The sequence below is a fragment of the Miniopterus natalensis genome, chromosome X, assembly GCF_054644295.1.
Source record: "Miniopterus natalensis isolate mMinNat1 chromosome X, mMinNat1.hap1, whole genome shotgun sequence".
Taxonomy (NCBI): domain Eukaryota; kingdom Metazoa; phylum Chordata; class Mammalia; order Chiroptera; family Miniopteridae; genus Miniopterus; species Miniopterus natalensis.
The window spans coordinates 83,160,390-83,173,911 of record NC_142103.1 but is presented as its reverse complement, the minus strand read 5'-3'; the positions used below and the strand labels follow the sequence as shown (position 1 = coordinate 83,173,911).

Sequence of the window (13,522 nt, the reverse complement as noted above, 5' to 3'; positions counted from 1 at the left end):
TTTCTCTATATGAACATTTTTTAAAAGTCCTTAAAACAAAATGCAAGCATGCACAATGATGGAACAATGAAAAATAAAATCAACATTCAAAGAATTTTGAGAAATAACTGATTTCCAATAAAGTCCTTAAAAACCCACTGTGTAGTATTTGAAATATATATATTTTTAGCAACTTTATAGTGTACATGGTAGCATAATCTGAACCTTTCCTTTATAATATTTTCAAAGTTAAAATTTATATATTTTTATAACACTTTAAAAAATGATCTTCTCTATAAGACTATAAGCTTAGTAAATGAGGATTTGATTCTTTTCTTCATCACTATATGCTTTGTACTATTCATAGTCAGTATCTTGTTCAGAGCAGGGGTTCATTAAGTGGGTATCAAATTAAAGAATGGAAATATTCTATAGTATAAGGCACAGAGTTTTTGGAGAACAAATTTCAAATGATATAATCATCACTCAAGAAACAGAATTTTCAAGTCTGTAGTTCTTAATTGGCAAAAGTTTTAGAAACAACAGATACAAAATGCCTGCTGATGATAATACGGAAACAATACCTTCTTATCCAAATAACAGTTAGCCAACAAAACATGCTTTCAAAACTATTAATTATCAGATTTTCTCTTGTGCAGAATTTGAGTCTTAGTAATATCTAATTCAACAAATATTTATAGATGACTACTATGAGTAAGGTACCCTGCTGGAGCTATAGTAGTCACAAAGCTTTCAGGTATGGCACAATCCTGGCTTTAAAGAGACATATGAAAATAAAATAGAAGAGTCAAGACTAGGGCAAAAAGGAAGATGGTAAAGGAAGAAAATTAGACCTAGCCAGTTTTGCTCAGTGGTTAGAGCATTGGCCTGCAGACTGAAGGGTCCCAGGTTTGATTCTGGCCAAGGGCACGTACCTCCGTTGCAGGCTGGATCCCTGGCCCTGGTCAGGGTATATGTGGGAGGCAACCAATTTATGTCTTTGTCTCTCTGTCTCTCTTTCTCTGTGTCTCTTTCTCTCTCCCCTTTCCACTCTCTCTGAAAAGCAATGGAAAAAATATCCTTGTGTAAGGATTTAAAAAAATAATAAAAAGAAGAGAGAGAGAGAGAGAGAGAGAGGAGGAAGAAGGAGGAAGGAGGAAGGAGGAAGGAGGAAGGAGGAAGGAGGAAGGAGGAGGAAGGAGGAGGAAGGAGGAGGAAGGAGGAGGAAGGAGGAGGAAGGAGGAGGAAGGAGGAGGAAGGAGGAGGAAGGAAGGAAGGAAGGAAGGAAGGAAGGAAGGAGGAAGGAGGAAGGAGGAAGGAGGAAGGAGGAAGGAGGAAGGAGGAAGGAGGAAGGAGGAAGGAGGAGGAAGGAGGAGGAAGGAGGAGGAAGGAGGAGGAAGGAGGAGGAAGGAGGAGGAAGGAGGAGGAAGGAGGAGGAAGGAGGAGGAAGGAAGGAAGGAAGGAAGGGAGGAAGGAGGAGGAAGGAAGGAAGGAAGGAAGGAAATTATCAATCAGTGACATGATGTCTGACATTTGCTTATTTAGGAAACAAATATATTTATTAGATATAGCCATGATATTCTTTCATATAAACATAAAAGTAATTATTTTCTATAAAATATTAAAAGGCTCAAATAAAGGAATATGAAAATAGAAACAGCAAAATGCAGTACCCTTACCAAATAAACTTTAAATCTCAAAAAATTAGGGCACAAAGTAGGAACAAACTGATTGGTAAAATTCTCCATTCCAAGTCCTAATTTTCCATATCGACCATCTCCAAAAGTATACATACGGCCTATATCTAAAATGCAAAGAAGAGTTATTTAAGTGTTATTTGTATGAATATATTTGTAGATAGACTAATATATTAATTTGCATTGCAATTTTAATTTTCCCCTCACATTCTGCATTGAATTTATCCTGATCCACTGATGTTTCCATACTGTCTATGGTCTCTGTGGTCCTACATATAACATTAGACAATAGATACTCTGAGAATAAATCACTAAGCCCTTGGGGGTTTATGAAGTTAAAACCCAGTTGTGTGAGCAGCAGCAATCCAGCATGAGATTTCATGATAGACACCATCTTCTCAAGAGGAAGGAGATTTTGTATTCTGACCCCCTACATCCCAATACAATCTATTTTCTTTTTTCCTCAGTTCATTGACAAGATCAGGATTTCTCAACCTTGGCACTGCTGACATTTAGGGCAGGATAATTCTTGATTGTGTGGGTTTGTCCTATGCACTGTAGGATGCTTAGCAGCATCCCTGACCTCTGCTTACGAAATGCCCATAGAATACCCCACCTCTGCAGTTGTGACAATCAAAAATGTCTCTAGACATTGCCATGTGCCCCTAGGGGGACAAAATCACCATTTGTGGAAAACTACTGCTTAGATCAATCCAGCCATCTCTTTTACTAGTTCTGCTCTTGGACTGTGGAATGCTGCTAATGGAAATCCCATAAACCAACCATGTCGACTGATCCCTATACCAATACTGGGTGTCCCCTATATAGGTGGGCCCACAATGATGAAGTAATCTTGTTGCTTCTCCCACTGCCGTAGTAGCTATTCTGAACCTTCACTCCTCAAGCCCTTACTTCATAACCTCCATCTCAAGTGGGGTAAGTGCCATGGAAGCAAAAGTAAAGGAAAAGGTGCCAGTATGGGTGCAGAGGAGGGGGATCTCCCATTAGTCTGGGGATTAGGGAAGGCTTTCAAACTGGAGCATAGAGTTTAGCTGCAAGAAGAAGGGAGCAGAGAATCTTCCAGGCAGAGTCAACAGTATAAAGGCTCTAAATCAAAATTAAAAATGGAACTTCCTTTTGACCCAGTGATCCCACTTCTAGGAATATATCCTAAGAATCCTGAAACAATCAGAAAGAATATATGCACCCCTATATTCACAGCAGCACAATTTACAATAGCTAAGATCTGGAAACAGCCCAAGTGCCCATCAGTAGATGAGTGGATAAAAAAGCTGTGGGACATTTATACCATGGAATACTATGCAGCTGTAAAGAAGAAGGATCTCGTACCCTTTATGACAGCATGGATGGACCTGGAGAATATTATGCTAAGTGAAATAAGTCAGGCAGAGAAAGACAGACATCACATGATCTCACTTATATGTCGAATCTAAAGAACTTAATAAACTGATGAACAAAATAGATTCAATGACATGGAAGTATGGATCAGACTGACGAATTTCAGAGGGAAGGAAGGGGGCTGGGTGGGGGAGGAAATTAACCAAAGAATTTATATGCATTTATGCAAAACCCAAGGATACAGACAATGGTGTGGTGAGGTACTGGGGAGGGGCGTGGGGAGGGGTGGAATGGGTCAATGGGAAGAAAAAAGTACATCTCTAATATTTTGAACAATAAAAATAAATAAATAAAAATAAAATAAATTTAAAAAAGGAAAAAACAGCATAGCCAAGAAGCTGAAAGGCAACCAAAGCACCTGTAGCACAAAGGGAGAGTGGTATGAGATGAAAAGGTAAGAAAGAACCACAACACAGAGGATCCTATTAGTTCATCTTAAGAATTTCTGAACTCTATCCTAAGGGCAATAATAAGCTCAATGAATGGTTTTAAGCTCTAGAATAATAAGATCACATTAGGGACTTCTAGGTTAAGATGGCAAAGTAAAATTGCATACTAAGAAAATCCAAGAGAACTGACTGAAAAATGACTAGAAATAACATAATTCAGTCAAGTTGGAAGTTCAAAAATATACAAAAATAAATAGATTCCCTGCATATCAGCAATAACCAGTGTTTAGACTCTAAATTTACACTCATAATTCTTACTATTATTTATTTCCTTTCTTTATATATATTCCTTATCATCTTTTTGCCTTCCTCATCTTTCCTTTGACCCTGATTTCTTTATCCAAAATATTTTTTAAGGTTTGCCCTTTTAATTTGATTATCTTTAGCCAGGAAAAAAATAAACTCTGATCCAAGCTGCCTGAATCCACTTCCAACCTCAAAGAGCTTTTTAAAACATAAGCCACTGGCTATAATGAGGAACTGGGAACTCACTACATACCTCTCATTAATCCTGGAGAAAAAAATATTTATAACACATGTGCCCTGGGGAGGAGTCATGAGCAAAAAGGCAAACAAAGTTAATGTTCAATCATTTGTGCTATAACTTCTTTCATCAGGAGGAAAGGTATTGTGAAAGTTTAACCAAGTAATCTCATTGTATGTTAGATGATTCATAATGTGTGTATTTACCATCAATGGCAATTTAGAATTGATGAAAAATGGCAGTAAGGGCAGAGAAACTAAGATTAAGATCCTGCAGTAAGGAATATATACATATCAACAACAATCCTAGGACTATGAATGGTGATTCTCTACATTGTATATACATATTCTATTTCATGCTATATTAACAAAGATCAATACTTGAAAATGGGCAGGTAGGTCTCTTTGAAAGGTTCGTTGGGGAAGAAAAGACAGTGAATGGTAGACCTCGTATTTACTGACTCCTAGTTCCCCTAACCAGACACCATTAGATGAGCTCCACTGTAGCAGTAGCTTTTTTGAAAGGAAAAAAATGTAGAAATACTGATATCTGAATTATTCTAAAATACTATATGATTTTTAACTTTTTAATGCTTTACTTCATTTTTAGATAGAAATGTGAGCTGGAAGTAGTGAAATTACAGAGCCTTTTGTTCTAAAGCAATTAAAATTGTGGAGTATATCAACTACCTATAAGTAACTGAGTTAGTCATTTTAGGGAAGGATCTTTATTGAGTCCTACATTAGCAGCACCTAGTTTCTGAAGTTGATAAGTCGGCCCAATGTAGCATCTCCCTGGATAAAGAAGAAAGTACAGAGTGGAAGAACATCTAAAGGATGCAGGTATTCACTTAATCATCTTGGAGGCGCCTTTCTCTCTATCACTGTGGAGCAAGTAGGAAAGGGTCACTCCTGAAAACGCCTCCTAGTAGCAAAAGCATCATAAGAATTTACTGGCAAGGATGTGGAGAAAAAGGAACCCTAGTACCTTCCTGGTGGAAATGCAGACTGGTACAGCCGCTAGGGAACACAGTGTGGAGTTTCCTCAAAAAATTAAAAATGGAATTTCCATTTGACCCAGTGATCATGCACTTCTAGGAATATATCCTAAGAATCCCAAAACAACAATCAGAAAGAATATATGCCCCCCTATGTTCATAGCAGTACTATTTACAATAGCTAGGATCTGGAAACAGCCCAAGTGCCCATCAGTAGATGAGTGGATAAAAAAGCTGTGGGACATTTACACGACGGGATACTATGCAGCTGTAAAAAAGAAGAATCTCGTACCCTTTGAGACAGTATGGAAGCACCTGGAGATTATTATGCTAAGTGAAATAAGTCAGAGAAACACAAATATCACATGATCTCACTTATATATGGGACCTAATGAACAAAAACTGATAAACTAAATAGATCCAGAGGCATGGGAGCATGGAACAGATTGACAAATCTCAGAGGGAAAGGGAAGGGGGAGTGGGAAGAGATTAACCAAAGAATTTATATGCATATACGCATTGCCCATGGTCACAGACAATAGTGCGGTAAAGGTCTGGGCTGGGGTGGGAATCAGGTGGAGGGGGGCAATATGGGAAAAGAGGGGAAAGTTTTACAGGATACTCTCAAAAATAAAGATTAAAAAAAGAATTTACTCAGTCTGAATGTAGCTCTTTCAGACTGAACAGGGAGAATGTTGTTGTTTTTTTACTCCCATTTTATTTTACTTTTTAAATTTATCTTTATTGTTGAAAGTATTACAGATGTCCCCATTTTTCCCCCCATTGACCTTTTCCTTCCCACTCCACCCCTTCCCTAGGATTCACCTCACTATTGTCTGTGTCCATGGGTTATGCATGTACGCATATAAATTCTTTGGTTAACCTCTTGCAGCCTCCTCCTTCCCTCTGAGAATCCTCAGTCTGTTGCATGCTTTCATGTCTCTGGCTCTATTTAATTTGTGAGTTTATTTAAAATAAGTTTTTTTCTAGTGAACAGAGCTGGGAAATGTAAATTATACACCTGAAACCCACATAATTTTATTAATCAATTTCACCCCAAAAATTTAATAAAAATTAAAATAATAATAATAGTAATAGGTATGTGGATACACACAAAATAAGTTTTTTCTTGTAAGACTTTTCCCTCTGGCCTGAGAAGAGTTAAGAACCTCCAGGCTAATACAATTTCAAAACAATTCCAGCTTTCTGCCAAAGTATAATGCTATGGTCTTATCTCTGACACTGTTGACATATTCTGAAGTTCTAAATCTTTCAATCATTTACATTGAAATTAAATTGAATTAAAATCTAAAAGGAGTTTACAACTTTATATTTTGGCATATTAAACAAGGAATTCAATTTCTGTTACTAATTCCTTTGTTTAAGTTAGATACATTAATTCCATATGGTATTTATTTTGTAATAAAATATACCCAGTTCTATAAATATATACCAGAAATCTGATCTTACCTGTTATCAAAGCTGTATGATTTTCTCCACAGGAAATATAAGTTATTTTGTGGTCCTTAACAGATTCAATGATTTTTGGTTCCGCAGTTTCAAACACAAAAGTGCCAAGACCCAGCTGGCCAAACTGTCCCAGCCCAAAGGTGTACACAGCTTTCTCTGAAAGGGAAGGGGAAAATACAAGAAAAGGGTTTGAGGGAAGTGGACACTGTCAACATTAGATCTAGAAAAACTGATATTCAACCTTTCACAATGAAGGTTAAGTATCTCTGAAAGAATGCCCATACAATACCCAATACTTAGGTATACATTTTTCAGTGATGAAGGAAGAAGAAAAACGACAAGGTACAGAATTATAAAAATAAAAATAAAAACAAAAACAAAAAACTCTTTCATTTAAGAACATTACATATAACAACTAATATAATTTTTGGTCATATCACCTTTGTAACATTTAACAATGTAATTCAATGTCAATAAATAATACTATAGCAGAAAAACAGATTTCTTAGTTCACTTCAGGTCAATGCTACTCTAATTTCATAAAATACATTTTGATTTCATGACTAGTAACTTGTTGCCTTGTAGAGATCTTAAGTTTGTCCAAGCATAATCTGTAGAAGTTAAGTTCTTATTTTTCTTGAGATCCAGATTTAACTGAAGAACCCATCATATAATCAGGCCTTTCTTGTCTTTTAGTAACTGACATACAAGATAACATCTATCACGCTGCCTTACTGTCTCCAAGTTCCAGTCTGACACTTTCTCAATAGCAGTCTATTGTTTCTCTGATTCTAAGGAAAAACGAATCATACCATCACTACAACCAGTAGCTGTATTCTCTAATCTACCACACCCACATTTAAATATTATGTTTTTAAAAAAATCATCAGCAATGAACTAATTTAAATTATCTTTGAAGTATTTTAATGAATGATAACTAACTAGATTTTAAGATCAGAGTTATAGACAAAAGGAAAATCAAAGCTGGGGAAGACCCCCATAGAATCACCTAATTCAAGCCCTTTCCTGAAGGGAATAATTTAGAACAAATGGTTTGCTCTTCTTTCCTTAAAGGTCTTGCAAAGTATTCTATAACTGTTGGGTATTCAATTTAGTACTTAGTAAAACTAATGGTCAATATATTCTTCAGGGCCATTTCTTCATTGGGACTAAATATTTAACCTTTCTGTCCACACTGCTCCAGAACACAGGTTTCTCATCAGGGCTATCTCATAATAAAGCTCTCACAGGTCCATGGAGAAATGTCAAAAATAGGTATAGGCAGACTTCAGAGTGCTTTGAGTCTTTGTCTGATCTGCTTCTGGACCTAGGCCTGAAAAAGCAGACTTTAGTGTACATCTAGGTCCTCTCCAAACACACTCAGCCCCAACAGAGGTCACCTCAAGCCATGGATTGTTGATAGCTCCAAATAGGGTACTCAAAGCCAGTCACAAACAGTGTCTGACATTGGCCTGCACCAGAGACCGTCCAAAAATACTGATAGTCCTAACAGGCCTACCTAACACATAAAAACAAACCCAAATAGGGAGGCGAAATGGGGAGATAAAAAACCAAGCCCCAAATGAAAGAACAAGAGAAGTCTCCAGAAAAAGAGCTAAATGAAATGGAGATAAGCAATAACTCAGATACAGACTTCACAATACTGATTGTAAGGATGCTCAACAGAAGGAAAAAAGATATGGAAACTATGAAGGAAATGAAAAATGGCATAGCAGAAATAAAGAATACATTGGGAGGAATAAACAGCAGATTACAGGAAGCTGAGGATTGGATCAGTGAATTAGAAGACTGGGTAGAAAAAAATCATTCAGAGATCCAAAAAGAAGAAACAATTAAAAAACAGGAGGACAGTCTAAGGGAGCTGTGGGACAACATGAAACGTAACAAATTTCGAATCATAGGAATGCCAGAGGAGGTCGAAAGTAAGCAAGGATTAGAGAATCTGTTTAAAGAAATAATGGCAGAAAACTTCCCTAATCTGGTCAAGAAAAAAGTAACACAAGTTCAGGAGGCACAGAGAGTCCCAAGCAAGAAGAATCCAAAGAGGCCCATGACAAGATACATCATAATTAAAATGCAAAAAATTTAAGACAGAGAATATTAAAGGCAGAAAGAGAAAAGCAATCTGTTACCTACAAAGGAGCCCCCATAAGGCTGTCAACTGACTTCTCATCAGAAACTCTACAGGCCAGAAGGGAATGGTATGAAGTATTCAAGGTAATGCAAAACAAGGATCTGAAACCAAGACTACTCTATCCAGCAAGGCTATCATTCGAAATAGATAGTGAAATTAAGAGCTTCCCAGACCAAAAAAAAAAAAAGGCTAAAGGAGTTCATCACCACAAAACCAGCATTGCAAGAAATATTAAAGGGTCTGCTATAATAATAATAATAAATAGAGAAACAGGCATAAAGAATTAAACAGCAATAAAGAAAGACCTATCAATGATAACCTCAAGGATTTTAAGGGAGAGATCAACAGCAATACAGTCATAGTTGGGGACTTTAACACCTCACTGACTTCACTTGATAGATCTTCCAGACAAAAAGTCAACACAGAAACAGTGACTCTAAATGGCACACTAGATCAGATGGATTTAACTGATATTTACAGAACATTACACCCCAAAGCTGCATAATATACATTCCTCTCAAGTGCACATGGGTCACTCTCAAACATAGACCATATGTTAGGACACAAAACCAATCTCTACAAGTTCAAGAAGACTGAAATCATGTCAAGCATCTCAGATCACAATGGTATGAAATTAGAAATCAACTACAGTAAAAACAGTCAAAAACAGTCAAACACATGGAGGCTAAATAACAGGTTATTAAACAATGGAATGGGTTACCAATAAGATCAAGAAATAAATAAAAAACTTCCTGGAAACAAGTGAAAATGAACACACAACAACCCAAAATCTATGGGACACAGTGAAAGCAGTCCTAAGAGGGAAGTTCATAGCACTGCAGGCCTACCTCAAAAAGCAAGAAAAATTTTAATAAACTATCTAACCCTACAACTTAAAGAATTAGAAAGCTCCCCAGTGAAACCGTCCAGACAAGGGTTTTTGTTTGCTGGGAGTTTTTTTTATTGCTGCTTCAATTTCATCACTTGTTATTGGCCTATTCAGGTTTTCTGATTCTTCCTGATTCAGTTTTACGTGATCTCACTCATATGTGGAATCTAATAAAACAAAATAGACTGAGAAACAAAATAGATCCAGAGACACAGAAGCATGCAACAGACTGATGAATCTCAGTGGGAAGGCAGGGGTGGGGGAGTGGGTGCGGAGAGATTAATCAAAGAATTTATATGCATATATGCATAAGCCATGGACACAGACAATAGTGTGGTGAAGGCCTGGGGGGTGGCGGATGCAGGGTGGATGGGATCAATGGGGGGGAAAAGGGGGGTATTTGTAATACTTTCAACAATAAAGATAAATTTTTAAAAATATATTTCTAAATTTAGAGTGAAAGCTTTAAACAAATTATTTCTAACTTTGAAAAAGATTCCATCTGGAAATTGTAATTCTAGTAAATCATAGCTTAATAAGCATGACAGAGGCTAGAAAAAGAAGTTAAGGAAAAGCTATGTAAGAGAGGAAAATCTAAAGATAAAATATTGCTCCATCACCTTGCAATATTAAGCATATCATCTGAGAATTGGATATTATTTAAAACTTGTCTAGAATACTTCTAACTTATGGTTACTGAAGATTAACGGTGATTTCAGAAACTGTGCATTTCTTTTTAACTAAAAAAATGATAATTCACAAATTTAGGAACAGCAATTTAGTAAACATATTATTAAGTAGTAAGCATATCTTAATATATTAACTAGAATCCTGAGAAATGTCATGTCATACCAAATACAAAATTCAGAAGCCCAAAACAATATTACTATGAAGGTTCTAACTTTCTTTTATTATCTGTAATTGAAAATCTTAACACTTTTTAATGAATTACTATAACAGAACATAAAAATCATAAAGAAATCACCAAGTTATACATGGTGTATGCCACAAAGAAAACAAGTATCAATGACTGTAGAAAATAACATGAAAAGGGAGCTTCTCCAAAAGAAAATATTTCAGAAAAAGTATCAATTTTAGAAAAATATGGAATATATATACACGTATATATGCAAAATATATATATTTCCATACACATATGGAAAACAGTTTGTCCTGAAAAATGAGCTAAATACAGTGTCATTTCCTGCCATTAAAGGTGTTAAGACCATGAAAATATCAATTATGTAGGCAAAAACAATTCAACAAGATTCATTTTTTTCTCCTTAAGAAATTCTTCCATAGGCCAGAAATGTATACAGGAATAAAAGGTGAAAATCTTAATAGAAAAAGACTCAAGGTCAATTTATATAAGCTATCTAAAATAGCAGAAACTAGCGTGGTGGTTGCCAGGAGCTGGGAGGGGTGGGAAGAGAGCTGCTAATCAATGGTATAAAAGTTTCAGCCTTGCTGCCCAGCCGGGCATGGCTCAGCAGTTGAGCATTGACCTAGGATACAGGAGATCCAGGTTTGATTCCCAGTCAGGGCACATGCCTGGGTTGTGGGCTCGATCACCAGTCCCCCAGTCCGGAGCAGGCAGGAGGCAGCCGATCAATGATGACTCTATCATCACTGATGTTTCAACTCTCTCTCCCTCTCTCTTCTCTCTGAAACCAATAAAGATACATTAAAAAAAAAAAAGTTTCAGCCATGCAAGGTAAGTTCAAGTGACTCACCATGCAACATTGTGCCTATAGATAATACTGTATTGTACAATTAAAAATCACTTAAGAGGGTAAAACAAATGATAAGTGATCTTACCACAATAAAAAAAGGAATATAATTTTTTTTTTCATTAGCCACCAAAGAAAGCAAGAAACAGAGCAATACGGTCCACACTTACCTGTGAGAACCACTGTGTGCCCTCCACCACAAGCTACTTGGATCACTTTCTCGGGAATTCCAGGCACCAGCTGGGGCACTTTGTGATTTATCAGTAGCTGTTTGGGAAGACCTAACTTCCCATACTCAGGTTCTCCAAATGTATACAGTTCTCCCTCCACTATTAAAGGAAAAGAACAGTGATCAATGATGACATAAATATGGACAAGATACTGGTCTTTTTAGTACATGTTCTCATGTTCAATTAAAAATTTAGAAAATGGCAACTTAATAAATTTGATATTAAATTATGATATTTTTACTATATGGTGAGGAAATAAAGCCAGATTATCCCTTCGATTATTCTAGTCCAAAATCTTCACGAAAAATTCACAACCATCACTCCTAAGAAACAACTAGAAAATTATTTTAGCTGTTTAATAAAAAAAAGACTATCTTGCTTCTATTTCCTTTTAATAAAGCAGGACTAGCCATTAAGCCCCCATAAGAACACAGATTTTGTTTTGCTCATTAAGGTATTCCAAAAACCTAGCAGTGTCTAGTATACTGAGCATTTATTGAATAGTTGTTGAATAAATGAATAACTGCTCTTATGAAATTTGTTTCAGAAAACTCATTTATGTGAGTAAATATGTTGTATGAATCTTAAGATAACAGATTTTACTGTTAGATGGTACTTCCTCCAGACTCTTATCAAGGAGCACCTTACACTTAATCACTGCCTTGTCAATACCAACACTGCTGACGTGCTTCTGTTGTTATACTTACTGCACTATGACTATGAACTTATTGAAAGTAAGAATTTATTTTGTTCATGTCTATGAACTGAACTGAGTTTTATAAAGTAGGAATTTTAAAACCTTAGTAAATATATACTCTAATCTAAAGAATGACACAGGACATATCACCATTTGTGTGAGGAAAGAGGTAATAGCAGGTTTTGTTGCTTATTAATTGCATTTCTCCAAGAAAACCATGATTGACTACTGACCAACCCCCCCCCAGGGAATACAGCCCTTGAAGAGTTCTTTATGTCAGTGATTGATTTGTTATGTACACTGGTCTTGCATGCACATCCTGCTAGCAACTGGCCACAGCATTTGAAACTCAGGTCCCCTGCCTGGCTGGCGTGGCTCAGCAGTTGAGCATCAACCTAGGATCCAGGAGATCGAGATTCGATTCCTGGTCAGGGCACATGCCCAGGTTGCAGGCTCGATCCCCAGTTGGGGGCATGCAGGAGGCAGCCTATCAATGACTCTCTCATCATTGATGTTTCTATCTCTCTCTCTCTCCCTCTCCTTTCCTCTCTCTAAGATCAATAAAGATATATCTTTTTAAAAAAGTTAACAAGTTAGAGAGAGTTTGAAATTATAAATTCTCATTATGGAAATGAAGAAACAGTTTTAAAATGGATCAAGCCCGGCTTGTGTGGCTCAGCGATTGAGCACTGACTTACGATCCAGGAGATTGTGGTTCGATTCCCAGTCAGGGCACATGCCCGGGCTGCCGGCTCAATCCCCAGCAAGGGGGGCATGCAGGAGGCAGCTGATCAATGACTCTCATCATTGATGTTTCTATCTCTCTCCCTCTCCCTTCCTCTCTCTGAAATCAATAAAAATATATTTTAAAATATATATAAAATAAAACAGACCAAAATTATTTCATTACATGGACTACCATGGCATTATTTCTATGGAACTGTAGAATGCTATATCATTTTATTATTAACTATTAACTTAAAAATGGGAGATAACATGAATTCAAAATGTTCTGTCTTACTTGTTACAAAAGCTGAATGGTAATATCCACAAGAGATCCAGGCAATAGGTTTTCCAACAGTCACTTCATGAGGAATATACACATTAGATACATTATTTAAGCCAATCTGCCCTTCAGAATTTTCTCCCCACATAAAAAGTTTTCCATCATCTATAAAGAACACACAAGGAGGAAAAAAGTTTTTAAAAAGTGGCAGGTCTATGAAGTTGTTGTATTTCCAACAGCCCGTTTATTTTTTAATTTAGAAAAATTATGTATCTTGAAATAAAAGTACTCCTAAGACATTTAGACTAGTTAGCTACTTA

General features: G+C 36.5%; 1 protein-coding gene across 3 annotated transcripts in view; it reads right to left on the bottom strand.

Moving 5' to 3' along the window:
* LOC107524954 (X-linked retinitis pigmentosa GTPase regulator) overlaps nucleotides 1–13,522 on the bottom strand; it is a 55,779-nt gene that overhangs the window by 33,725 nt on the left and 8,532 nt on the right. For all 3 annotated transcript variants that reach the window (XM_087829469.1, XM_016197022.2, XM_016197023.2), the window contains exons 6-9: nucleotides 13,218–13,367; nucleotides 11,440–11,598; nucleotides 6,496–6,651; nucleotides 1,659–1,783 (exon numbers count right to left, since the gene is read on the bottom strand). In XM_087829469.1, the coding sequence (XP_087685595.1) occupies nucleotides 1,659–1,783; nucleotides 6,496–6,651; nucleotides 11,440–11,598; nucleotides 13,218–13,367 (590 nt within the window). The remainder of the gene's footprint in view (nucleotides 1–1,658; nucleotides 1,784–6,495; nucleotides 6,652–11,439; nucleotides 11,599–13,217; nucleotides 13,368–13,522) is intronic.